The sequence below is a fragment of the Oncorhynchus nerka genome, linkage group LG23 (assembly GCF_034236695.1).
Source record: "Oncorhynchus nerka isolate Pitt River linkage group LG23, Oner_Uvic_2.0, whole genome shotgun sequence".
NCBI classification, from domain to species: domain Eukaryota; kingdom Metazoa; phylum Chordata; class Actinopteri; order Salmoniformes; family Salmonidae; genus Oncorhynchus; species Oncorhynchus nerka.
The window spans coordinates 58,906,693-58,932,974 of record NC_088418.1 but is presented as its reverse complement, the minus strand read 5'-3'; the positions used below and the strand labels follow the sequence as shown (position 1 = coordinate 58,932,974).

General features: G+C 41.8%; 1 long non-coding RNA gene and 1 gene segment (V, D, J or C); one reads left to right on the top strand and one right to left on the bottom strand.

Moving 5' to 3' along the window:
• Positions 1-8,062: 8,062 nt before the first annotated feature.
• On the bottom strand, positions 8,063-10,056 carry LOC115106136 (Ig kappa-b4 chain C region-like). The segment is given in 3 exon segments: positions 8,063-8,650; positions 9,531-9,647; positions 10,041-10,056. Coding segments are annotated over 3 exon segments (450 nt in total).
• Positions 10,057-11,174: 1,118 nt separating this feature from the next.
• LOC135563985 (uncharacterized) lies at positions 11,175-15,770 on the top strand. The gene is made up of 2 exons (XR_010460753.1): positions 11,175-15,461; positions 15,557-15,770. It is a non-coding gene; the product is annotated as an uncharacterized LOC135563985 (long non-coding RNA).
• The last annotated feature ends 10,512 nt before the right edge of the window (positions 15,771-26,282 follow it).

The window sequence follows — 26,282 nt, the reverse complement described above, 5'->3', positions numbered from 1 at the left end:
TTTCGCCTTCTATATTACGTTTTCCGGCTACTGTATATCAACCAGTTTTGCTTTTAGGTCTTACTGTTAGATAGTTTACATTGGTAGTGGCCACAGATACCTTGGGTCATTACAGACCCAAACTTACTTACTTCGAAATGTCTTACTGCGATCTGTGACCCTTGTGCCGCCAACACTAAAATAGATATTTTTGTCTTAAACTTTCTCTACATTAGATTATATGGACGGTATACCCAATACAAATCTTACTTACTGTTAGTTTAACAGTTGAAATCCTCCCTCACATTTATCTTGACCAATGCTTTTTAGGAATTTAATCCAGTCCATTCTAAGTAAATTTTTAGTAAATTTAGAATTTATCCCCAAACTAATGAATACAGATTACTGGCCTTACCTTGCAGCTGATAATTCAATGTAGGTTGGATCTCGTCACCGTTTCTGTCACGTACCAGTTCGCCACCGGCCTGTAAAGAACCCTCAGAATGGGGCCAGGTCTTTAATCTACTGATATTTCATCAGCCCGTGCACAGTTTCGGTGTCCCATGGCACGACAGAAAAAGGTATTGAGATCCGGCTCAAAAGGACCAAGCTGTCACGAGAATTTTCAATCCCAATGATGATAACAGTCACAATAGCTTTGACCAATTCCCCCTAGGTTGTAAAGCTAGGGTTAATAAGATTTAGGCAAAGAGTCTGCAAAAGGTCCATTGTAGTTAATTCATGAGAGCTTTAAAGTCCAAAATGCAAACACAGACATTTTATAACTCTCACTCTCACTCCCACCTACGCACACACCCACGCACACACAGACACAGTAGGTGGGCTGTATCTTTCCCCACGGTCCACATTCCTCGTTTATCAATATTCGACCAAGCTGGCAGTTCCCTGCCTTTCCCTGCCTCCCTAGATTAGAGGGACCTTGACAGGCCCTTCTTCCTGTCGTACATTTTTCAGAGTTCCAACCAGGTCAGGTCATGTATAGTTAAATTGTTCTCTGTGTTTTCTGTTCTCACACCACTACACAGCAACACAATGATTTCAGGCTACTAACACATTTCATACAATTATATGATTTCAGGGTGGAATCCTTCAGTCATTACTTTAAACATATAAATTCCCTTATCACTTACCTTTGATGATCTTCATATTGGTGCACTCACAAGTCTCCCATTTACTCAATAAATGTTTGTTTTGTTCGATAAAGTCCCTGTTTATATCCAAAAACCTCCGTTTTGTTCAGTAATCCACAGGCTCAAACGCAGTCACAACAGGCAGACGAAAAATCCAAATAGTATCCAAAAAGTTCATAGAAACATGTCAAACAATGTTTATAATCAATCATATGGTTGATTTTAGCCTAAATAATCGATAATATTTCAACCGGACAATAACGTCGTCGATATAGAAGGTAAACAATAAAGGCATGCTCTCAGTCTCGCGCATGAAAAATCTCTAGGCCACTTCGGTGTCCACTCATTCAGAGTGCTCTTACTCCCTCATTTTTCAGAATACAAGCCTGAAACAATTTCTAAAGACTGTTGACATCTAGTGGAAGGCATACGATGTGCCATTTGAGTGCTAAGTCAATAGATACTGTAAAGGCATTGAATAGAAAACTACAACAACAACAAAAATCCTACTTCCTGGATGGATTTTTCTCAATTTTTCACCTGGCAAATCAGTTCTGTTATACTCACAGACATTATTGTAACAGTTTTGGAAACTTCAGAGTGTTTTCTATCCAAATCTATTCATTATATGCATATCCTAGCTTCTGGGCCTGAGTAGCAGGCAGTTTACTTTGGGCATGCTTTTCATCAGGAGGTGAAAATAGTGCCCCCTACCCTAGAGAAGTTAAAGATTTTGTTCCCATCTCCTACCGAGAGCGGTATCACACAGTCGTTCCGAACAGCTGGTGCATGCTTCAGTGTTAAAAGGCATTTATCTCGTCTGGTAGGCTCGCGACTCACTGGGCAGTTCGCATCTGGGTTTCCCTTTGTACTACGTAATAGTTTTCAAGCCCTGCCACAACCGACGAGTGTCAGAGCCAGTGTAGTAGGATTCAATCTTAATCATGTATTAATGCTTTGCTTGTTTGAGGGTTTGTCTGAGGACATAGCGGGGATTTCTTTTAAGTGTCCGGATTAGTCAGCTCTAGCCTTTAGCTCGATGCGGATGTTGCCTGTAATCCATGGCTTCTGGTTGGGATATGTACGTACAGTCACTGTGGGGACGATGTTGTCAATGAACTTATTGATGATGCCGATGACTGACATGGTGTACTCCTCAATGCCATTGTATGAATCCCGGAACATATTCCAGTCTGTGCTAGCAAAACAATCCTTTAGTGTAGCATCCGAGTCACTGGTACTTCCTGCTTTAGTTTTTGCTTGAAAGCAGGAATCAGGAGGATAGACTTATGGTCAGATTTGCCAAATGGAGGGCGGGGTAGAGCTTTGTATGCATCTCTGTCTGTGGAGTAAAGGTGGTCTAGGATTTGTGACATGCTGGTAAAAATTTGGTAAAACTGATTTAAGTTTGCCTGCATTAAAGTCCCAGGCCACTAGGAGCGCCGCTTCTGGGTGAGCATTTTCTTCTTTGCTTATGGCCTTACAGAGTTGGTTGAGAGCGGTCTTAGTGCCAGCTTCGTTCTGTGGTGGTAAATAGACGGCTATAAAGAATATAGATGAGAACTCTTGGTTCACCTTCCAGCAGGACAATGACCTTGAGCATACTGCTAAAGCAACACTCAAGTGGTTTAACGGGAACATTTACATGTCTTGGAATGGCCTAGTCAAAGACCAGACCTCAATCCAATTGAGAATCTGTGGTATGACTTAAAGACTGCTGTACATCAGTGGAACCCATCCAACTTGAAGGAGCTGGAGCACGTTTTGTCTTGAAGAATGGGCAAAAATCCCAGTGGATAGATGTGCCAAGTTTATAGAGACATTCACCAAGAGACTTGCAGCTGTAATTGCTGCAAAAGGTGGCTCTACAAGTATTGACATTGGGGTGGTGAATAGTTACGCACGCTCAAGTTTTAAACTAAACATTATAGTATCTACACCTCTCCTGTTAATATGTTAACATTGTAGTATCTAGGCCTCTCCTGTTAATCTGTTAACATTGTAGTATCTAAACCTCTCCTGTTCATCTGTTAACATTGTAAACTCAGCAAAAAAAGAAACCTCCCTTTTTCAGGACCCTGTCTTTCAAAGATAATTCATAAAAATCCAAATAACTTCACAGATCATTGTTGTAAACGGTTTAAACACTTTTTTCCCATGCTTGTTCAATGAACCATAAACAATTAATGAACATGCACCTGTGGAACACTTACGGCTTACAGACGGTAGGCAATTAAGGTCACTGTTATGAAAACTTAGGACTCTAAAGAGGCCTTTCTACTGACTCTGAAAAACACCAAAAGAAAGATGCCCAGGGTCCCTGCTCATCTGCGTTAACGTATCTTAGGCATGCTGCAAGGTGGCATGAGGACTGCAGATATGGCCAGGGCAATAAATTGCAATGTCCATACTTTGAGATGCCTAAGACAGCACTACAGGGAGACAGGATGGACAGCTGATCATCCTCGCAGTGGCAGACCATGTGTAACAACACCTGCAAAGGATCGGTACATCCGAACATCACACCTGCGGGACAGGTACAGGATGGCAACAACAACTGCCCGAGTTACACCAGGAACGCCCAATCCCTCCATCAGTGCTCAGACTGTCCGCAATAGGCTGAGAGAGGCTGGACTGAGGGCTTGTAGGCCTGTTGTAAGGCAGGTCCTCACCAGACATCACCGGCAACATTGTAGCCTATGGGCGCAAACCCACCTCGCTGGACCATACAAGCCTGGCAAAAAGTTATCTTCACTGATGAGTCGCGGTTTTGTCTCACCAGGGGTGATGTTCAGATTCGCGTTTATCATCGAAGGAATGAGCGTTACTCCGAGGCCTGTGCACTGGAGGGGGATCGATTTGGAGGTGGAGGTTCCATCATGGTCTGGGGCGGTGTGTCACAGCATCATCGGACTGAGCTTGTTGTCATTGCAGGCAATCTCAACGCTGTGCGTTACAGGGAAGACATCCTCTTCCCTCATGTGGTACCCTTCCTGCAGGCTCATCCTGACATGACCCTCACGCATGACAATGCCAACAGACATACTGATCGTTCTGTACGTGATTTCCTGCAAGACAGGAATGTCAGTGTTCTGCCATGGCCAGTGAAGAGCCCGGACCTCAATCCCATTGAGCACATCTGGGACCTGTTGGATCAAAAGGTGAGGGCTAGGGCAGGTGCCTTGGTGGAAGAGTGGGGTAACATCTCACAGCAAATCTGGTGCAGTCCACGAGGAGGAGATGCACTGCAGTACTTAATGCAGCTGGTGGCCACAACAGATACTGAATGTAACTTTTGATTTTGACCCCCACCTTTGTTCAGGGACACATTATTCCGTTTCTGTTAGTCACAAGTCTGTGGAACTTGCTCAGTTTATGTCTCAGTTGTTGAATTGTGTTATGTTCATACTAATATTTACACATGTTATGTTTGCTGAAAATAAACGCAGTTGACAGTGAGAGGATGAGTTTAGTATCCAGACCTCTGCTGTTAATCAATTAACATTGTAGTAACTACACCACTCCTGTTAATCTGTTAACGTTGTAGGATCTAGACCTCTCTTGTTAATCTGTTAACATTGTAGCATCTTGTGTTAATATGAACTGTGTTTTTTTGTGTGTGTGTTGTTTGTAACCTGTATTTTTACTTATGTAATGTACATAATGTTGCCACTACCGTCTCTTAAAACCGAAAATAACTGTGATTACCACGGACTAGCAGAATCCTTCATTTCCTTTCACGACTCTGACGAATCCGACTGTTTCCTCGGGAACAGGCCCCGATCCCCGGGATCTGCGTGAAGAGGAGGCAGAGAAAGAGGGGCCGAAAGGGCGGGCTGGCTTCTGAGAATTCGTAGGCGATCGAATAAACCCCCACTTCCCTCCATTCTGATAGCAAACGTGCAATCTTTGGAGAATAAAATTGATGAGTTACGCGGAAGATTAAACTACCAACGGGACATTAAAAACTATAACATCTTATGCTTCTCAGAGTCGTGGCTGAGCAACGACAATATCAACATACAGCTGGCTGGTTATATGATGTACCGGGAGGATAGAACAGCAGCGTCTGGTAAGACAAGGTGCGGCGGACTATATATTTTTGTAAATAACAGCTGGTGCACGATATCTAAGGAAGTCTCGAGCTATTGCTCACCTGCGGTAGAGTATCTCATGATAAACTGTAGACCACACTACTTACCTAGAGAGTTCCCATCTGTATTCTTTGTAGCTGTTTACATACCACCACAGTCAGAGGCTGGCACTAAGACAGCATTGAATGAGCTCTATTCCGCCATAAGCAAACAAGAAAACGTTCACCCAGAGGCGACGCTCCTAGTGCAGGGAAACTTAAATTTGTTTTACCAAATTTCTATCAGCATGTTAAATGTGCAACCAGAGGAAAAATAACTCTGGACCACCTATACTCCACACACAGAGACGCATACAAAGCTCTCCCTCACCCTCAATTTGGCAAATCTGACCATAATTCTATCCTCCTGATTCCTGCCTACAAGCTAAAATTAAAGCAGGAAGCACCCGTGACTAGATCAATAAAAAAAGTGGTCAGATGAAGCAGATGCTAAACTACAGGACTGTTTTGCTAGCATAGACTGGAATATGTTCCAGAATTCCTCCGATGGCATTGAGGAGTACACCACATCAGTCATTGGCTTCATCAATAAGTGTATTGATGATTTTGTCCCCACAGTGACCGTATGTACATACCCCAACCAGAAGCCATGGATTACAGGCAGCATCCGCACTAAGCTAAAGGCTAGAGCTGCCGCTTTCAAGGAGTGGGCCTCTAACCCGGAAGCTTATAATAAATCCCACTATGCCCTCCAACGAATCGTCAAACAGGCAAAGCATCAATACAGGATTAAGATCGAATCACACTACACCAGCTTTGACGCTAGTTGGATGTGGCAGGTCTTGCAAACCATTACAGACTAGAAAGGGAAGCACAGCCAAGAGCTGCACAGTGACACGAGCCTATCAGACGAGCTAAACTACTTCAATGCTAGCTTCGAGGCAAATAACATTTAAACATGCATGAGAGCACCAACTGTCATGGAAGACGGAGTGATCACGCTCTCCGCAGCCAATGTGAGCAAGACCTTTAAACAGGTCAACATTCGCAAGGCCGCAGGGCCAGACGGATTACAAGAATGTGTACTCCGAGCATGGGCTGATCAACTGGCAAGTGTCTTCAATTACATTTTCAATCTCTCCCTGTCCGAGTCTGTAATACCAACACATTTCAAGCAGACCACCATAGTGCCTGTGCCCAAGAATACTAAAGTAACCTGCCTAAATTACTACCTGTAGACATGAAGTGCTTTGAAAGGCTGGTCATGGCTCACATCTCCACCATCATCCCAGCAATTCTAGACCCACTCCAATTTGCATACTGCCCCAACAGATCCACAGATGATGCAATCTCTATTGCACTCCACACTGCCCTTTCCCACCTGGACAAAAGGAACACCTATGTGAGAATGCTATTCGTTGACTACAGCTAAGATTTCAACACCATAGTATCCTCAAAGCTCATCAATAATGTAAGGACCCTGGGACTAAACACCTCCCTTTGCAACTGGATCCTGGACTTCCTGACGGGCAGCCCCAGGTGGTAAGGGTAGGTTTCAACACGTCTGCCACGCTGATCCTCAACACGGGGGCCCTTCAGGGGTGCGTGCTAAAACCCCTCCTGTACTCCCTGTTCACCCATGATTGCATGGCCAAGCATGACTCCAACACCATAAATTAAGTTTGTCGATGACACAACAGTGGTAGGCTTGATCACCGACAACGACGAGACAGCCTATAGGGAGGAGGTCAGAGACCTGGCCATGTGTTGCCAGCAACAACCTCTCCCTCAATGTGATCAAGACAAAGGAGATGATTGTGGACTACAGGAAAAAGAGGACCGAGCACGCCCCCATTCTCATCAACGGGGCTGCAGTGGAGCAGGTTGAGAGCTTCAAGTTCCTTGGTGTCCCCATCAACAAACTAACATAGTCCAAGCACACCAAGACAGTCGTGAAGAGGGCCCGACAAAACCTATTTCTCTTCAGGAGACTGAAAAGATTTAGTATGGGTCCTCAGATCCTCAAAATGTTCTACAACTGAACCATCGAGAGCTGGTTGCTTCACTGACTGGTATGGCAACTGCTCGGCCTCCAACCGCAAGGCACTATAGATGGTAGTGCGAACGGCCCAGTACATCACTGGGGCAAGCTTCATGCCATCCAGGACCTCTATACCAGGCGGTGTCAGAGGAAGGCCCTAAAAATGGTCAAAGACTCCAGCCACCCTAGTCATAGACTGTTCTCTCTGCTCCCGCATGGCAAGCGGTACCAGAGCGCCATGTCTAGTTCAAAGAGGCTTCTAATCAGCTTCCTTCCCCATGCCATAAGACTCCTGAACATCTAATCAAATGGCTACCCAGACTATTTGCATTGCCCCCCCTCCCCTCTTTACACCACTTCTACTCTCTGTTGTCATCTATGCATAGTCACTTTAATAACACTACCTACATGTACATACTACCTCAACTAACTGGTGGCCCCGCACATTGACTTTGTATCAGTATTGTCTTGCTACTGTTATTTTACTGCTGCTCATTAATTACTTGTCACTTTAATCTCTTCTTCTTATCCATATTTTTTTTCTAACTGTGTTGTTGGTTAGGGGCTCGTAAGTAAGCATTTCTCAGTAAGGTCTACATCTGATGTATTCAGCACATGTGACTAGTAACATTTGATTTGATTTGCTGGTTGAAGATGTGGTTTGTGAGAACATACATAACTAAGCAATGACATTTAGGTCTGAAACTGTGAACCAGGCTTTTTTGATATACTGTATGTCTACACCATTCAACAACATTTAAGACTGCAGTCTAATTATTAAAAGAGACAACAGAAATATGTGTTCCAAAGGAAATCTTTATTTTCATCTATTCATTAAAGCATCAAAGCAAACATTCCTACAGTATCTAGTAGTAATAAAACAGAACACATCAAATCTAACACTGATTCAACCTCAGTCTACAGAGAGGTTTGACACATGAACTCAAGCAAAGCCCTCTGTTAGTCTACATGTCAGTGATCAATAAGGCAGAGAAAATCTGATCTCAGAACAGAGTCAAAGCAGAGGAACCAGCAACCTCTCTGAACAGGGGTGTGTGTCTGAGGGGTCCTATCCAGAACAGTCAGCCTTCCTCAAGGTCTTGGTCACTGGATTCTGGGATTTCTGCTGGGCTTCACAGGTCACCTCTCCTGCCTTGGTCCACTCCTGGGCAGTGAGAGTCAGGGTGCTGCTCCAGCTGTACAGACCATCCTTCTCCAGGACCCCGGGATTGGCCTCCTGGTTCCTGTTGGTCCCGTCCACTTTCCATCTTATGGTCCAGTCTGAGGGGAAGCCCTTGTTGGCCAGACACGTCAGTGTGGCTGTTGTTGTACTGGACAGCTCCTCACTAGAGGGGGGCAGGACGGTGAGGGTGGGGGCACTGTTACCTGGATCAAACAGAACACATCAACTAAGTAACTACATCAAGTACAGCTACAGTAAGATATTATCTTCAGCAAAGGACACAACAAAATAAAGTAAAATAGAAATGCCCTCTAAATATGAATGTAGGAGTCAGATTGATTAGAAGATGTGGAGAAAACACTAAAGTAATATGATACAAAGCAGATTTATGAACCAAACAAGTATAAATTGGTTAACTATAGTTACTAGTCATACGGTGTCAGATATACATGTCATACAGATATTGTTTAGTATTGGATCTGATCAGAATAGCCTAGTCATATTCATAGTATTTTCATAACATATCATCCATGTTAGATTATGAAATCAGTTACAACCATAACTGAGACCCTTTGTCTTCTCCCTATCAGTGAAGTCTACCATGAACACAATGCAACAATGATGAAAACTATATACAGTACTATTAGTTATTATACCAGAATTAGGAATGATATACTGCAATTATATGAATCAGACATACAAATAAACCTACAAATTATCTTTTTGATTTAATAAATATTTACTTGAAAGAAGGCTCAGTCAAAAGCTACATTTAACCAAAATATTTGAGATAAAGATTTTTTTTTAAATCACACACAAACAGTAATACACAATGCAACAGCTATATTCCATATTATTAAATAGTTATCATACTGGAACTATCCTCTGAAATTCATCAAATCACACATTTAACTAAACACCTACATTTGAACATGTTGGTTGTTAGTCAAAAGAAATATAAAAAGTTATTTTTTTAGAAAGTAAAGTATGTAGAATCACAATATTTTCATGGAGACAGAGTTTCACAGAGTAAAATACCCCCCAAAATAATCAGAAAGAAATATCAAAGAGCGTGTTACTTACTTCCAACATCAAGTCTGGTGCCGCTACCAAAAGTCCACCACAGTGATACAATCACTATTACTGCTGGTACAAAAACCTCTGTGTGTTGTGATGCTGCAGCTGTTACAGTGAAGATCACTTATACAGAATCATAATCAACACAGATACACTTTAACATCTTCCAGGTAGAACAAACACTTCATATTAGCTGTTTCTGGGTAATATAAATATGAATTGTATCTTAAATCCAGATATGAGTATTTGTTCCTTCCTCTGTGTATCAGGTTCTCCTAGTCTGTAGATACAGTCCAGCATTAGATCAGTGTTGCTAGTATTCCTCCATATTGTCCATATGAAAGACAACAGCAGCAGCAGTAGTGATAGTGATCCATGTTGTATATTCCTTTATTAAACATGTTGATCTCACATTTAACAGTGGAGGTAAAGTCACAGAGGACAGACAACACTACCAGAGGAATCCTACCAGCTTTAGTTTAGAGAAGTGTTCACTAACTGATTAGAGGAACTTACATGAGAGACCAAGCATGAGCGAACAGACAGTTCATTATATCTGATCATCATCAGAATAACAATATGAAGCTGGTGTGACATAAAAGGTACCATATATTAGTTATCTGAGTAAACAGTTGCTGTTTGATGTTATAAAAGGGGCAGCAGGTAGCTAGCGGTTAGAGTGTTGTGCTAGTAAATGAAAGGTCATGATTTCAAATATCCGGGTCGACAAGGTGAGAAATATGTTGATGTACCTTTGAGCAAGGCCCGGCAGACCCTGTTCTTGACCCTACTCTACAAGGATGACTCAAGGGGAGTTGGGAAATGAAAAAAAAAAACGTTTACAATTCACACATGGGCATAAAACACACGTGTACATGTGTGAAATAGGACACATTTAATCACCCACCTAATTATTATAAAAGAAAGCTCAACCAGGACAAAATATATTCTGATGGGAGCCTACTTGGAAACTGAAATAGATTTGAAACATTCATTTGCATAATGCATCTGCTCCACTGCTCTAAGAGCATTTATATCCCTGTGAGGTGAACACTTCATGACTGAGAGCTGTTCTTCATGACAACAGAACTACAACTATGACTTTTATCGTGAGCTTTTTGTGGATATTGGTTTTCTTAATTCAGAGTAAGATTTTACAATTTATTGCTCCTAAAATGACTTCCTTACAAGTAATATGTAATATAAATATGTAATATTTCATTGAAATATGTGAACTGAATAATACGTCTGCCTAAAATGAGACAAAACAAACACAGATCAATTAAAAGTTATTGAATGTCTCTGTTTCAGAATCCAGAGGACAGGTCACTGTGACTCAGACTCCTGCAGTGAAAACTGTTCTCCCAGAACAGACAGTTATTATAAACTGTAAAACCAGTGCAGATGTAGCAGATGCTTGTTCTGGGGATCACACCTGTATGGCCTGGTACCAACAGAAACCTGGAGGAGCTCCTAAACTCCTTATTTATTATGCTGAAGAACTTGAGTCTGGGACTCCATCTAGATTCAGTGGCAGTGGGTCTCATAGTGACTTCACTCTGACCATCAGTGGAGTCCAGGCTGAAGATGCAGGAGATTACTACTGTCAGAGTTTACACATCCCCAATAGTAAATATGTGTTCACACAGTGATACAGAGCCGTACAAAAACCTCCCTCAGTCAGACTGCACAGTGACTGTACTGCTACAGTTGGGACCTACTGCAGGTGCTGAGGGGGAAGAGACAGAGACATGGAACACTGACTGAACTAAAATACACTGAGATAAATATATCAGTGATGCCGACTATAATGTAAACTTATCCACCTTCATGTTAAATCATTCCTGAACTGACAACACCCGTAGGTCCAGACTACATAAATATGCCTTCCCTTTTGCTGTGGCTAACAAACCTTTTATTAACATTTCAGACAATAAGTTGAATGGACTCTATCTATGTGAAATAATAATGTCTCCCATGAGTTCAGAATAAATATCCCCGTCTCTGTTATGTCCCTCTATTGGGTAACGGGTTTCAAGCTAAGATTGAACCATATTTACTCAGATCATATAACATGATTTATAACCCACTTAAACAACCTGAGGTACTCTCATACTAGAGACAGTGACATGGAACACTGGTTTGTGAAGTCAACTTTGAATATGTTTAGAACGCATCATTCAGATCTTATGTTGCCCATCATCATCATCATCATCATTGTGCTGGACCTCCAAAAGTTATTTGAAGTTCTGAAAAACCCACAATACCAGTCCAACATGTAAAATAAGATGTAGAGAAGTAAAGAAAAAGAAGGTGATGTGACATCAGCATCAGCCCCCCTAGATACAATCCCTGTCAGAGTTACCACAGTGGTACCACAGTGGTGATGTGTTCACACAGTGACACACAGAGCCGTACAAAAACCTCCCTTAGTCAGATTGCACAGTAACTGCACTAGTCGGCTATGACTGCAGGTGCTGAGGAGGAAGAGACAGTGACATGGAACACTCACGGAACTAAAATACACTGAGCTAAATATATCAGGTGACGGTGACTGTAATGTAAACTTATCCCCGCTCGTGTTAAATCACTCCTTAAGCGATAACAACCGTGTGTCTGGATTGCATTAGTATTCCTCCCATGTTGCTGTAGTTCATATGTAAACATTGCCTTTACATGTGACATAATACGTTGAACGGACTCTGTGCAACAATAGTAATGTCTCACATCATTTCAGAATAAAAACCCTCGGTCTCTGTAAGATCGCTCTGGCCGGTAGTGAATTTCAAACAAAGATTCAACCACATTTACAGCTGGGACCTACTGCAGATGCTCAGGGGGAAGAGACAGTGACATGGAACACTAGGAGAATGAAGTCAGCTTTGAATATTTTTAGAAAGCATCACTAAGATCACACGTTCCCCATCATCATCATCATTGTAGTGCACCTACAAAAGTTATTTGAAGTTCTGAAATACCCACAATACCAGTCCAACATGTAAAATAAGATGAAGTAAAGAAAAAGAAGGTGATGTTACATCAGCATCAGCCTCCCTAGATACAATCCCCATATGAACCTCACAACCAGATATTCATCATCTAGCATTATATGAACTATTTTGATGAGCAGGTTACTGACTGTTACATCTGTGAAGGAGACATGATGCTGGGATCAAACATTTGACACATTCGTGTAGAGACCTACACTATCTACATAAAGTATAATAGAAATGTCATCTGTCATTATTTATATGATGGTATATGTGTTATGTCTCCTTCACTGAATCCACCATAAAGGTTCAAACCAGTCACTACCTCACATCTGGCCTAGTCCAGGGTATTTCAGGCAGTGAAACTGTTCAACTTCTAGACTGGTAGCTGTGGGAGTGAAATTGAGATTTACATAGACAGGGCTGGGTGGTTCTGCTTGTCCCAGAATAGAGCAACACTGTCACCAGATGTTCACTCTGTTCCCAGAGTGTTGGAGGTAGAGAAGACCAGGGTAAATATAATGAAGTGTAGACTACACTTTGAAGAAAACCATTGCTAAAACATCTCATTTAATAAAATCATATTTGGAATTAAACATGATAAATATATCCAGTATGTCATGGAAAGTAACGGTTTAGCAGTGTGATTTCTGAGAGCAAACCTTCAAAGTTTATTATCAAATTAGCAGTTGTAGAAATTATTGCAGAGTATTTGTTGGATCAGATGCCCTTTTAATTCTGTTTGAAAACATGAGAGTAAATTTACAGTTGAAGTCGGAAGTTTACATACACTTAGGTTGGAGTCATTAAAACTCGTTTTTGAACCACTCCACACATTTCTTGTTAACAAACTATAGTTTGGCAAGTCGGTTATGACATCTACTTTGTGCATGACACAAGTAATTTTTCCAACAATTGTTTACAGACAGATTATTTAACTTATAATTCACTGTGTCACAATTCCAGTGGGTCAGAAGTTTACATACACTAAGTTGACTGTGACATTAAACAGCTTGGAAAATTCTAGAAAACGATGTCATAGCTTTAAAAGAATATGATAGGCTAATTGACATGATTTGAGTCAATTGGAGGTGCACCTGTGGATGTATTTCAAGGCCTTCTGCCAAACTCAGTGCCTTTTTGCTTGACATCATGGGAAAATCAAAAGAAATCAGCCAAAACCTCAGAAAAAATTGTAGACCTCCACAAGTCTGGTTCATCTTTGGGAGCAATTTCCAAACGCCTGAAGGTTCCACGTTCATGTACAAACAATAGTATGCAAGGATAAACACCATGGGACCACGCAGCCGTCAAACCGCTCAGGAAGGAGACGTGTTCTGTCTCCTAGAGATGAGCGCTCTTTGGTGCGAAAAGTGCATATCAATCCCAGAACAACAGAAAAGGACCTTGTGAATATGCTGGAGGAAACAGGTACGAAAGTATCTATATATACAGTAAAACGAGTCCTATATCGACATAACCTGAAAAGAAGAGATTTTGGAGAAGACTGCTCCAAAAAAAACGCCATAAAAAAGCCAGACTACGGTTTGCAACTGCACAATGGGACAAAGATCATACTTTTTGGAGAAATGTCCTCTGGTCTGATGAAAGAAAAATAGAACTGCGTCCAGAGCCAGAGCCGGAGCCGCCACCGAGGGTTTTGTTATTTTGTTAGTTTGTTCAGTGTTCATTCTTTAAATAAAAAATAATGTACACATACCAAGCTGCGCCTTGGTCCTACCCTTATAATGAACGTGACAAACCACAACTAAATCTTTTATACAATCTCAAGGTTCAATCCCTATACTCATCATTTAACCTTGTACCTTGTATACTAAAGGTTGAGTGCTCTCAACAACAACAAAAATCCTACTAATAACATATTACCATTCACATACTGTCAACACTCATTAAGTTTACATCAATTCTCCTTATCAATGTCTTCTTCACTGTCACCCATCGTAAGGTTAAGAAAATAAGATACCAAATCATGATTATTCCCTCCTTACTAGAAAAATTAAATGTTTACATGTAGTCTACCCTAACAATATTACTCTATATGTTTAATACCAATACATTTGTGACAAATACATTTGATTTGATTTCTATTAGTGTCTTTATGGCTTTGCTATATTTTATTTCTATGAATTTATTTCCACCACTCTCTCCTCGCGGTTTTAATATATGCCAATCTCCCAGATCCTGTAGACAGTCATATAATGTTTTAACCTTATCTCTAACAAATGACCCATGAAGAGACCGCTCTGAACCTACGTACGTCTACGTAGGGGTTGTTTAAGTTGCATCTCATTATATTCCCAGTATTACTTTATCAAATCTCAAATCTTATCAATTATCAAATTTGCCGGACGCTACCCGATTGGAATAATACTCCACATGTATCCTCAACAATCAATTAGACTTCCAGAAAGTACAGACTTGCCATTATTGTTATAAAATAACATCCCACACTCAATACCACCCGTGGTATTCTATGATGGGTAATGTTGAACGGAACCCCAAGATAACGCTACATTTCAAACCTTATTATCCAAATGTCAATCTTCTTATTTAGCAAAGAACTATATCGTATTATCCAAATGTAAGATTAACACTTATTTCAACCCTCACACACTCTTGTATCACATTCACATAAAACACAAACAAAAGACACAGAGGGGAATGAGACAGACAAAATGAAAAACCGGTTAGCGCTGTTGTTGTTACGTCTGCTCCTGCCACACCCTCACTGCTCATCCTGTGTCTCCTTGACCTGCCGCCACTCCCCCAGTACTCTCTCCCTCTTGGTGTGTGTGATTGCATGGGCGGAGACAGGTGTGCTGGAGTCAGAGCAGATCCCCACCAGCTGCAACCTGTTCCATAATCAAGACCTCTACAAATACTCAGCCCTGCCACTTCCACTCTGCTAGATTGTAATCTCTGCTCAGTGAGTCTACGCTTCTAGCCGTTTGTTACTGTTAGAGCCTGTTAAACTGGCACAACAGGTTTCCTTGCCTGACGCTGTTTTCCTCTCCGCTACAGTTCCTCCAGTTCCACGTCTTGTCATCCTGCTACTCTGTCCTCGATTCCCCACTCTACTACTCCATTGGATTACCTTCCGGACCTGCTTACCCTGTCCCAATCCCTCTCGTTCCAGCCTCAGCCTCCGCATCTGGTTTCCTGCAACCCACCCGAGCTTCCCCTGGCCTGCAATCCATCTTCCCCCTGTGTTTCAATAAATACCTTGGTTACTTCATCCCAGTCTCCTCGTCTGAGTCTGCTCTTGGGTTCCCCTGTTCCACTCCGCGTAACAGTTGTTTAACTTAAAACCTTGTCTATATGAACAGGGAAACTCATACCATTATCAAAATATTGCCTAATCAGTGGTCCCAAAACCGGACGTTGTATCCACACTGGGATATCGCTACTGCGTTTACTATGGTATAGATGATCCTCTCTGAGGTAAGTGGGATGCTAATGTCCCACCTGGCCAACATCCGGGGAAATTGCGGAGCGCCATAGTCATAATGAACTTTCATAAAAATACAAGTGTTATACATCGGCTTAAAGATTAACTTCGTTAACCTCTTCAGTCGACCCTCTACTTTTTTGAACATTTTGTTAAAAATCGCGCAACATTTCAGCGCCCTGCTACTCATGCCAGGAATATAGTACGTTCATATGGTTAGAATGTGTGTATAGGAAACCCTCAGACGTTTTTTAAAACTGGTTAAATCACGACTGTGGCTATTACATAACGTGCGTTACATCGGAAAGCGCAGGAAAACCTGATCACAGAAAATGGAAATAAATATCCTTGCGAAACTACCGCAATTGTTAACAGTGAGCCGAATTAGATAAGACCGAGCATTCAACTCCCACAGCATCCCCATGTTGTCGAGTATCTTGTGAATTTAATCATCTTTGATTCTTGGTTGAACCGAAAGAGGGGCACCGCTTACCTCCGGTCTCCGCCCAGATCATTCCGGAAGAGCTCTCTCCTGAAATTTTTTCCAAGACGACAGCTAATGATATCTACATCGCCTACGGATGATTTTTATCGCTTATTAACGTTTACTAATACCTAAAGTAGCATTACAAACGTATTTCGAAGTGTTTTGTGAAAGTTTATCGTCTACTTTTTGAATTTTAAAAAATGACGTTACGTTGTGAAATCGCTGTTTTTTTCGTTTATCACACAGTCTACATATAACGATATCTTGGCTTTATATGGCCCGATTTAATCGAAATAAAGACCCAATAGTGTTATGGGACATCTAGGAGTGCCAACAAAGAAGATGGTGAAAGGTAATGACTGTTTTCTATTTTATTGTGCGGTTTGTGTAACGCCGAAATGCTAATTATTTTGTTTACGTCCCCTGCTGTGCTTTTCTGTTGTAGTGTATTGGTGCATGCTATCAGATAATAGCTTCTCATGCTGTCGCCGAAAAGCATTTTAAAAATCTGACTTGGATTCACAACGAGTGTAGCTTTAATTTGATACCCTGCATGTGTATTTTAATGAACTTTTGAGTTTTAACTAATACTATTAGCATTTAGCGTAGCGCATTTGCATTTCCAGAGCTCTAGTTGGGACGCAAGCGTCCCAGGTAGAGGTAAGAGGTTAATCCAGTCGCTTTGTCAGATTTCAAAAAGACTTTCCCGCGAAAGCATACCATGTGATTATCTGAGGACAGCACCCCGCTTACAAAGCATACAAACATTTTACAACCAAGTAAAGGAATTACAAAAATCAGAAATATCGATAAAATGAATCACTTACTGTAACGATTGTCGTCGGGAGAAGGAGAAGAGGACCAAGTTGCAGCGTGGTAAGTATTCATAATGTGTTTAATAAATACGAACACTTGAACAAAAACAACAAATGAACAGTTCTGCGAGGTGCAATACACAAAACAGAAAACAACTACCCACAAACACAGGTGGAAACAGGCTACCTAAGTATGGTTCTCAATCAGAGACAACGATAGACAGCTGCTCTGATTGGGAACCATACCAGGCCAAACACAGAAATACAAAACATAGAACAAAACAGAATGCCCACCCCAACTCACGCCCTGACAAAACCAAAATAGAGACATAAAAAAGGAACAAAGGTCAGGACGTGACACTTACCTTTGAAGATCTTCTTCTGGTTGTAGTCACAAGAGTCCCAGCTACACAATAAATGTTAGTTTTGTTCAATAAAGTCCCTCTTTATATCCATGAAACTCTGTTGTGTTGGCGCGTTTTGTTCAGTAATCCACTGGCTCAAAGGCGGTCAAAACATGCAGACGGAATACATCCTAATAGTACCGGTAAAGTTCGTCGAAACATGTCAAACGATGTTTATAATTAATCCTCAGGTTGTCTATTGTCTAAATAATCAATATTTCAACCGGACAATAGTGGCTTCATTAAAAAGGAAAAACAACGAAGGGTGCGCAATCGGTCACGCGTGCAAACCAGCTCTGCTTGATTCTACAGTCCACTTACAAAATGGTCTCATTCTTCTTAATTTTTCAGAAAACAAGCCTGAAACAATGTCTAAATACTGTTGACATCTGGTGGAAGCCATAGGAATTGCATTCTGGGTCCTAACCATTTAGATACTCTATTGGCATTCAATTGAAAACTCCCAACATTAAAAAATCCCACTTCCTGGATGGATTTTCCTCAGGTTTTCGCCTGCCATATCAGTTCTGTTATACTCACAGACATTATTTTAACAGTTTTTAAAAACTTTAGAGTGTTTTCTATCCAATACTACCATGCATATGCATATCCTAGCTTCTGGGCCTGAGTAACATACAGTTTCCTTTGAGAACGTTTGTCATCCAAACGTCAAAATACTGCCCCCTACCCAAGAGAGATTAAGTTACATCTATCCAAACGGGCAAAACTACCTACAGAGTACCCATGTCTCCTACCTAACTTTGTAACACGGTCCCAAAAATCCAATCTTACTTCATATTTTCTAAGTACCAGGAATATCAAAACACCCTATCAAAACCCCGTTCCACTAGCGGAAGCCCTTGCCAACAGCCAATGAAATTGCAGGGCGCCAAATACAAATCACCAGAAATATCATAAATCAAATTTCTCAAAATTACAAGTATTAGGCACCATTTTAAAGATATAATTCTTGTTAATCCAGCCACAGTGTCTGATTTCAAAAATGCTTTACAGCGAAAGCTCCACAAACGATTATGTTAGGTCACCACCAACTCACAGAAAAACCCAGCCATTTTTCCAGCCAAAGAGAGGAGTGACAAAAAGCACAAATAGAGATAACATTAATCACTAACCTTTGATGATCTTCATCAGATGACACTCATAGGACTTCATGTTACACAATACATGTATGTTTTGTTTGGTAAAGTTCATATTTATATCCAAAAATCTTATTTTACATTGGCGTGTTATGTTCAGTAGTTCCAAAACATGCAGTGATATTGCTGAGAGCCACATTAATTTACAGAAATACTCATTATAAATGTTGATGAAAATACAAATAGCTTCTTTTGTTGGGGCGTTAGGTAAACAAATCCAAACGCGCGTTCAGGTCCAGTCAGACGAAAAGTTCAAAAGGTTGTATTACAGGTTGTATTACAGGTCAAAGAAATAAGTATATAATCAATCTTTAGGATGTTTTTATCATAAATGTTCAATAATGTTCCAACCGGAGAATTCCATTGTCTGTAGAAAAGCAATGGAACGAGAGATACCTCTCATGTGATTGCGCATGACTGAGAAAGAGGCTGCTGCCAGAACCCTTAGTCAAACAGCTCTCATTCGCTCCCACTTCTAGTGGAAGCCTTAGGAAGTGCAAAATAACCCATATCCCACTGTGAATTCGATAGGGCTGAGTTCAAAAACTACAAACCTCAGATTTCCTACTTCCTGTTTGGATTTTTTCTCAGGTTTTTGCCTGCCATATGAGTTCTGTTATACTCACAGACATCATTCAAACAGTTTTAGAAACTTCAGAGTGTTTTCTATCCAATACCAATAATAACATGCATATATTAGCATCTGGGTCTAAGTAGGAGGCAGTTTACTCTGGGCACGCTATTCATCCAAAAGTGAAAATGCTGCCCCCTATCTCAAAGAAGTTCAAGGAAGACCTCGCTCTGAGTGTACCCTCAACAGAGGCTTTTATTTTTTTGACATTTTTTTCCTTCATAATTTCATACATGTATTGATAGATTGTCCAAGCCTACCTCTCTCAGTACTATGTCCGAGCTCTGGTATTCACTCATGCCCGCACCTCTCAGATCATAGGAGGGTCCAGCTGCTCAATAATGAGTGTGGTTTTTCCCTTAGACCCCAATTCCTGATCCCCTGTGCACAGTTTACCCAGATCTTCAGGAGTGGTCAACAGGTGAAGTTGCAGAGATCCCCCTCGTTATCAAAAATGTTGTGGAAATTCAGTACTGAGAGAGACTTGGTAATTTCTTCAAACAATCATCTTAATTCAATATTGATTCATTATTGCAATAGTGAAACCGTCGACCCAACAGTCTTGACTGTTGGTCCGAGTGCCTAACTGATAATGATAAAAGAGACCTTATATAGGACTTAAAAATGCTAAGTCAGACTGGGTCCAACTTCCATAAGCCATCTTGTTTATCTACACAGGATGGTGTTTTACCCCCAACTCAGCTTAGTTTCCCAGATGCCAGGAAGATGAGACAATGAGGCATTGTTCTAAACTCTTCCAGGCTATCTCTATCTTGGGTCACACACACCACATCTTGTCTATATAATGACAGATTTAAGTAATTATCACCAAGCCATTGTCAGCCCAAGCTATCTAGCAAAACCCATTTCCTTGACCCTACGCCCAGACTAACTGCAGGAAGCTAGAGTGGAAACCATCTCTTTACACAAACACAGAATTAAACAGGACAGAAATATCCTCCTTTTTGTTAAGTATTAATTAATTAATTAATTGCTAACTATTAATATCAAACAAACCAGGTAAATATGTCATTTTTCTATCACATGACTCTGTTGAGTAACTCAAGGAAAACCATCAACCAATCTGAATAGAGATGATGTGCAATGATCAAAACCCCTAAAGTTGACCTCAATCAATCAATCAATTAATTAATCAATCAATCAATCAAATATATTTATAAAGCCCTTCTTACATCAGCCAATGTCACAAAGTACTATACAGAAACACAGCCTAAAACCCCAAACAGCAAGCAATGCAGATGTAAAAGCACGGTGGCTGGGCATAACTCCCTAGATATGCCGGAACCTAGGAAGAAACCTAGAGAGGAACCAGGCTCTGAGGGGTGGCCAGTCCTCTTCTGGCTGTGCCGGGTGGAGATTATAACAGAACATGGCCGAGATGTTCAAACGTTAATAAATGACCAGCAGGGGCAAATAATAATAATCACAGTGGTTGTAGAGGGTGCAGCAGGTCAGCACCTCAGGAGTAAATGTCAGTTGGCTTTTCATAGCCGAGCATTCAGAGTTAGAGACAGCAGGTGCGGTAAAGAGAGAGTCGAAAACAGAAAGTCTGGGGCAAGGTAGTACGTCCGGTGAACAGGTCAGAGTTCCATAGCCGCAGGCAGAACAGTTGAAACTGGAGCAGTAGCACGACCAGGGGACAGGATAGAGTTATCAGGCCAGGTAATCCTGAGGCATGGACCCAGGGCTCAGATCCTCCGGGAGTGGAGGGAGAATGAGAGAGAGAAAATTAGAGGGAGCATTCACACAGGACACCGGATAAGAACGGAGAAATACTCAAGATATAACAGACTGACCTTAGCCGCCCAACACAAACTATTGCAGCATAAATACTAGAGGCTGAGACAGGAGAGGTCTGGAGACACAATGGCCCTGTCTGACGATACCCTCGGACAGGCCCAACCAGGCAGGATATAACCCCACCCACTTTGACAAAGCACAGCCCCCACACCACTAGAGGGATATCTTCAAACCACCAACTTACTATCTTGAGACAATGCTGAGTATAGCCCACGAAGATCTTCCCCATGGCACGAACCCGAGGGGGGGCGCCAAACCGGACAGGAAGATCACATCAGTGACTCAAACCCATTCAAGTGACGCACCCATGCTAGGGACTTCATGGAAGAGCACCAGTAAGCCAGTGACTCAGCCCCCGTAATAAGTTTAGAGGCAGAGAATCCCAGTGGAGAGAGGGGAACCGGCCAGAGAGAGACAGCAAGGGCGGTTCAACTCTCCGTTGTCTTTCCGTCACCTTCACTTCCCTGTCCAGACTACACTCAATCATAGGACCTACTGAAGAGATGAGTCTTCAATAAAGATATAAAGGTCGAGAACTGAGTCTGCGTCTCTCACATGGATAAAATGGAGTACTATAGGAGAAAGCCCCGCCTCCAGCTGTTTGCTTAGAAATTCGAGTGTCAATAAGTCTTGTGACCGTAGCGTACTTCTAGGTATGTAGGCAGGACCAAATCGGAGAGATAGGTAGGAGCAAGCCCATGCAATGCTTTGTAGGTTAGCAGTAAAACCTTGAAATTACCCCTAGCCTTAACAGGAAGCCAGTGTAGAGGCTAGCATTGTTTGGTTCTAGTTAAGATTCTAGCAGCCGTGTTTAGCACTAACTGAAGTTTGTTTAGTGCTTTATCCGGGTAGCCAGAAAGTAGAGCATTGCAGTATTCTAATCTAGAAGTGAAAAAGCATGGATTTTCTGCATCATTTTTGGACAGAAAGTTCTTGATTTTTGCAATGTTACGTAGATGGAAAAAACTTGTCCTTGAAACAGTCTTGATATGTTCGTCAAAAGAGAGATCAGCGTCCAGAGTAACGCCGAGGTCCTTCAGAGTTTTATTTGAGATGACTGTACAACCATCAAGAATAATTGTCAGATCCAACAGAAGATCTCTTTGTTTCTTGGTACCTAGAACTAGCATCTCTGTTTTGTCCGAGTTTAAAAGTAAAACTATTTGCCGCCATCCTCTTAAATTAGAAACACAGGTTTCCAGGGAGGGCAATTTTGGGGCTTTGCTTTGTGTCATCGAAATGTACAGCTGTGTATGGTCCGCATAGCAGTGAAAGTTAGCATTATGTTTCCGAATGACATCACCAAGAGGTAAAATATAAAATATATAGTGACCTGCACTTTGAATAGCTAGAATTTCATCAACATGATTCAAACACATACAATAAAGCCCCTAAACATTACCCAGACATCCTCCCTCACACCACTGTGGTAGTTCCAGAGAGCAGCAGGTGAAGCAGGAGACTGGAGACGTCAGAGCTCTGGAGATCTCCCTTTCAGATCAATCACACAGTCCACACTAAGACTGCAGTTACTAATCCTGACCCCTGGAGGGAGACAGAAATAAGATACTGTCTGATCTAATACACAGTAGTAACAACATGCTTCAATTGTAGATGTCTAAAATCAATATATCACTCCCAATTCAGGAGTTCTCTCAGAAACCATGTCAGTGATTAAATAGTTACCATGTTTCTACATCACATCACACAACATGTACTGATAAAATTTGACTGTCCAGGAAGACTATTTACATACAGTATAAGACAATTTGCATTGGCGGCACACGCTTCAGTGGTCTGGGAGTGTTTATATCCCTGTGAGTTGAACACTTTATGACTGAGAGCTGTCCTGACAATAGAATTTCAACAATGACTTTTATAATGAGCTGTGTGTGGATATTGATGTTCCTAATTCAAGGTATGATTTATACTTTGTTGGTCTAAAATGACTTTCTTCAAATATTGTATCTTCATTTTGCCTCAAATTGAGAAAATGAGACATTAGAGATTTAGACAACATGGTCAAATGTTATCACATATATAATGAGTTCTTAAATGTCTCTTTTTCAGAATCCAGAGGTCAGTACACTGTGTCTCAGACTCCTACAGTGGAAACTGTTCTTCTAGGAAAAGCAGTCTCTCTGAACTGTAAAACCAGCAGTAATGTGTATAGAGCAGGTTACTCTGATGCCCGTCTTGCCTGGTATCAACAGACAGCTGGAGGAACTCATAAACTCCTTATTTACCATGCTAAAACGCTTCAGTCTGGGACTCCATCTAGATTCAGTGGTAGTGGATCTCATAGTGACTTCACTCTGACCATCAGTGGAGTCCAGGCTGAAGATGCAGGATATTACTACTGTCAGAGTTACAACAGTGGTCCAGTGTTCACACAGTGATACAGAGCCGTACAAAAACCTCTCAGTCAGATTGCACAGTGACTGTACTGCTACAGCTGGGACCTACTGCAGCTGCTGAGGGGAGGAGATGATCCAGTACAATGACACAGTGTGTAGTAGAGCTGAACAACAATATCTGTCTGATAACTCTAAGCTGTTAGATCATATTCAGTCACTATCCCATGTGTTCCTTACTGCATTTTAACTCATTATTATTGAGTATCTCATGGAGAACCATGAACCCACCTATCTACAAAAAGGTTCAAATCTGGTATCTTCCAAAACAGACTTCCTTACTTCAGACCATTTGGATATTGTATTCTTAAGTTGTAGAAGAGATTCTAGGTTTCACGTACTGTAATTATTGTCTACAAAGTCCCAGTGTGTCTGATCAGAGACACAGGAAAGGAGGGAGGAGCTGAACTCAGTCAGGAACAGAGTAGCAGTCCTGCACAGTGGAGCCCCTCCTCAGTCTACACAGTTCACTGTCCTAACACTACTCTGCCTGCAGGGGTGACACATGACCAATGATCACTGGGAGGTGATCCATAGATATCAATACAGTATGTTCCCATACCATATTAAATAATTAGGTGGGTGCTTAAATGTGTCATATTTCACACATGTAGAAGTGTGGATTATACACAGGCTTCCAGGGAGGGCAATTTTGGGGCTTTGCTTTGTATCTCATACCAGGCCAAGGAGAAAGAGATGAGGTATCGGGGACGGAGGTCTGGGTGTCATGTCAGGATCCGTCGCCGAGAAGGTAATCGACCTTTACCATTGGTCCTATTAGCCAACGTACAATCAATCGAAAATAGAATAGACAAACCACGATCACGTATGTATCTTATGTTTCACCGAGTCGTGGCTGAACGACGACATGAATAACATACAGCTGGTGGGTATTAAGCTTTTTCGGCAGGATAGAACAGTGGTCTGGTGGTACAAGGGGTGGCGGTCTATGTATATTTGTAAACAACAGCTGGTGCACGAAATCTAAGGAAGTCTCAAGGTTTTGCTCGCCTGAGGTAGAGTGTCTCATAATAAGCTGTAGATCACATTATTTACCAAGATAATTTTCATCTGTATTTTTCATAGCTGTCTATATATCACCACAAACCAATGCTGGCACTAAGACCGCACTCAATGAGCTGTATACGGCCATAAGCAAACATGAATCAAATCAAATGTTATTTGTCACATACACATGGTTAGCAGATGTTAATGCGAGTGTAGCGAAATGCTTGTGCTTCTAGTTCCGACAATGCAGTAATAACCAACAAGTAATCTAACTAACAATTCCAAAACTACTGTCTTATACACAGTGTAAGGGGATAAAGAATATGTACATAAAGATATATGAATGAGTGATGGTACAGATCAGCATAGGCAAGATACAGTAGATGGTATCGAGTACAGTATATACATATGAGATGAGTATGTAAACAAAGTGGCATAGTTAAAGTGGCTAGTGATACATGTATTACGTAAGGATGCAGTAGATGATATAGAGTACAGTATATACGTATGCATATGAGATGAATAATGTAGGGTATGTAACACTATATTAGGTAGCATTGTTTAAAGTGGCTAGTGATATATTTTACATCATTTCCCATCAATTCCCATTATTGAAGTTGCTGGAGTTGAGTCAGTGTCAGTGTGTTGGCAGCAGCCACTCAATGTTAGTGGTGGCTGTTTAACAGTCTGATGGCCTTGAGATAGAAGCTGTTTTTCAGTCTCTCGGTCCCAGCTTTGATGCACCTGTACTGACCTCGCCTTGTGGATGATAGCGGGGTGAACAGGCAGTGGCTCGGGTGGTTGTTGTCCTTGATGATCTTTATGGCCTTCCTGTAACATCGGGTGGTGTAGGTGTCCTGGAGGGCAGGTAGTTTGCCCCCGGTGATGCGTTGTGCAGACCTCACTACCCTCTGGAGAGCCTTACGGTTGTGGGCGGAGCAGTTTCCGTACCAGGCGGTGATACAGCCCGCCAGGATGCTCTCGATTGTGCATCTGTAGAAGTTTGTGAGTGCTTTTGGTGACAAGCCGAATTTCTTCAGCCTCCTGAGGTTGAAGAGGCGCTGCTGCGCCTTCTTCACGATGCTGTCTGTGTGAGTGGACCAATTCAGTTTGTCTGTGATGTGTATGCCGAGGAACTTAAAACTTACTACCCTCTCCACTACTGTTCCATCGATGTGGATAGGGGGGTGTTCCCTCTGCTGTTTCCTGAAGTCCACAATCATTTCCTTAGTTTTGTTGACGTTGAGTGTGAGGTTATTTTCCTGACACCACACTCCGAGGGCCCTCACCTCCTCCCTGTAGGCCGTCTCGTCGTTGTTGGTAATCAAGCCTACCACTGTTGCGTCGTCCGCAAACTTGATGATTGAGTTGGAGGCGTGCGTGGCCACGCAGTCGTGGGTGAACAGGGAGTACAGGAGAGGGCTCAGAACGCACCCTTGTGGGGCCCCAGTGTTGAGGATCAGCGGGGTGGAAATGTTGTTGCCTACCCTCACCACCTGGGGGCGGCCCGTCAGGAAGTCCAGTACCCAGTGGCACAGGGCGGGGTCGAGACCCAGGGTCTT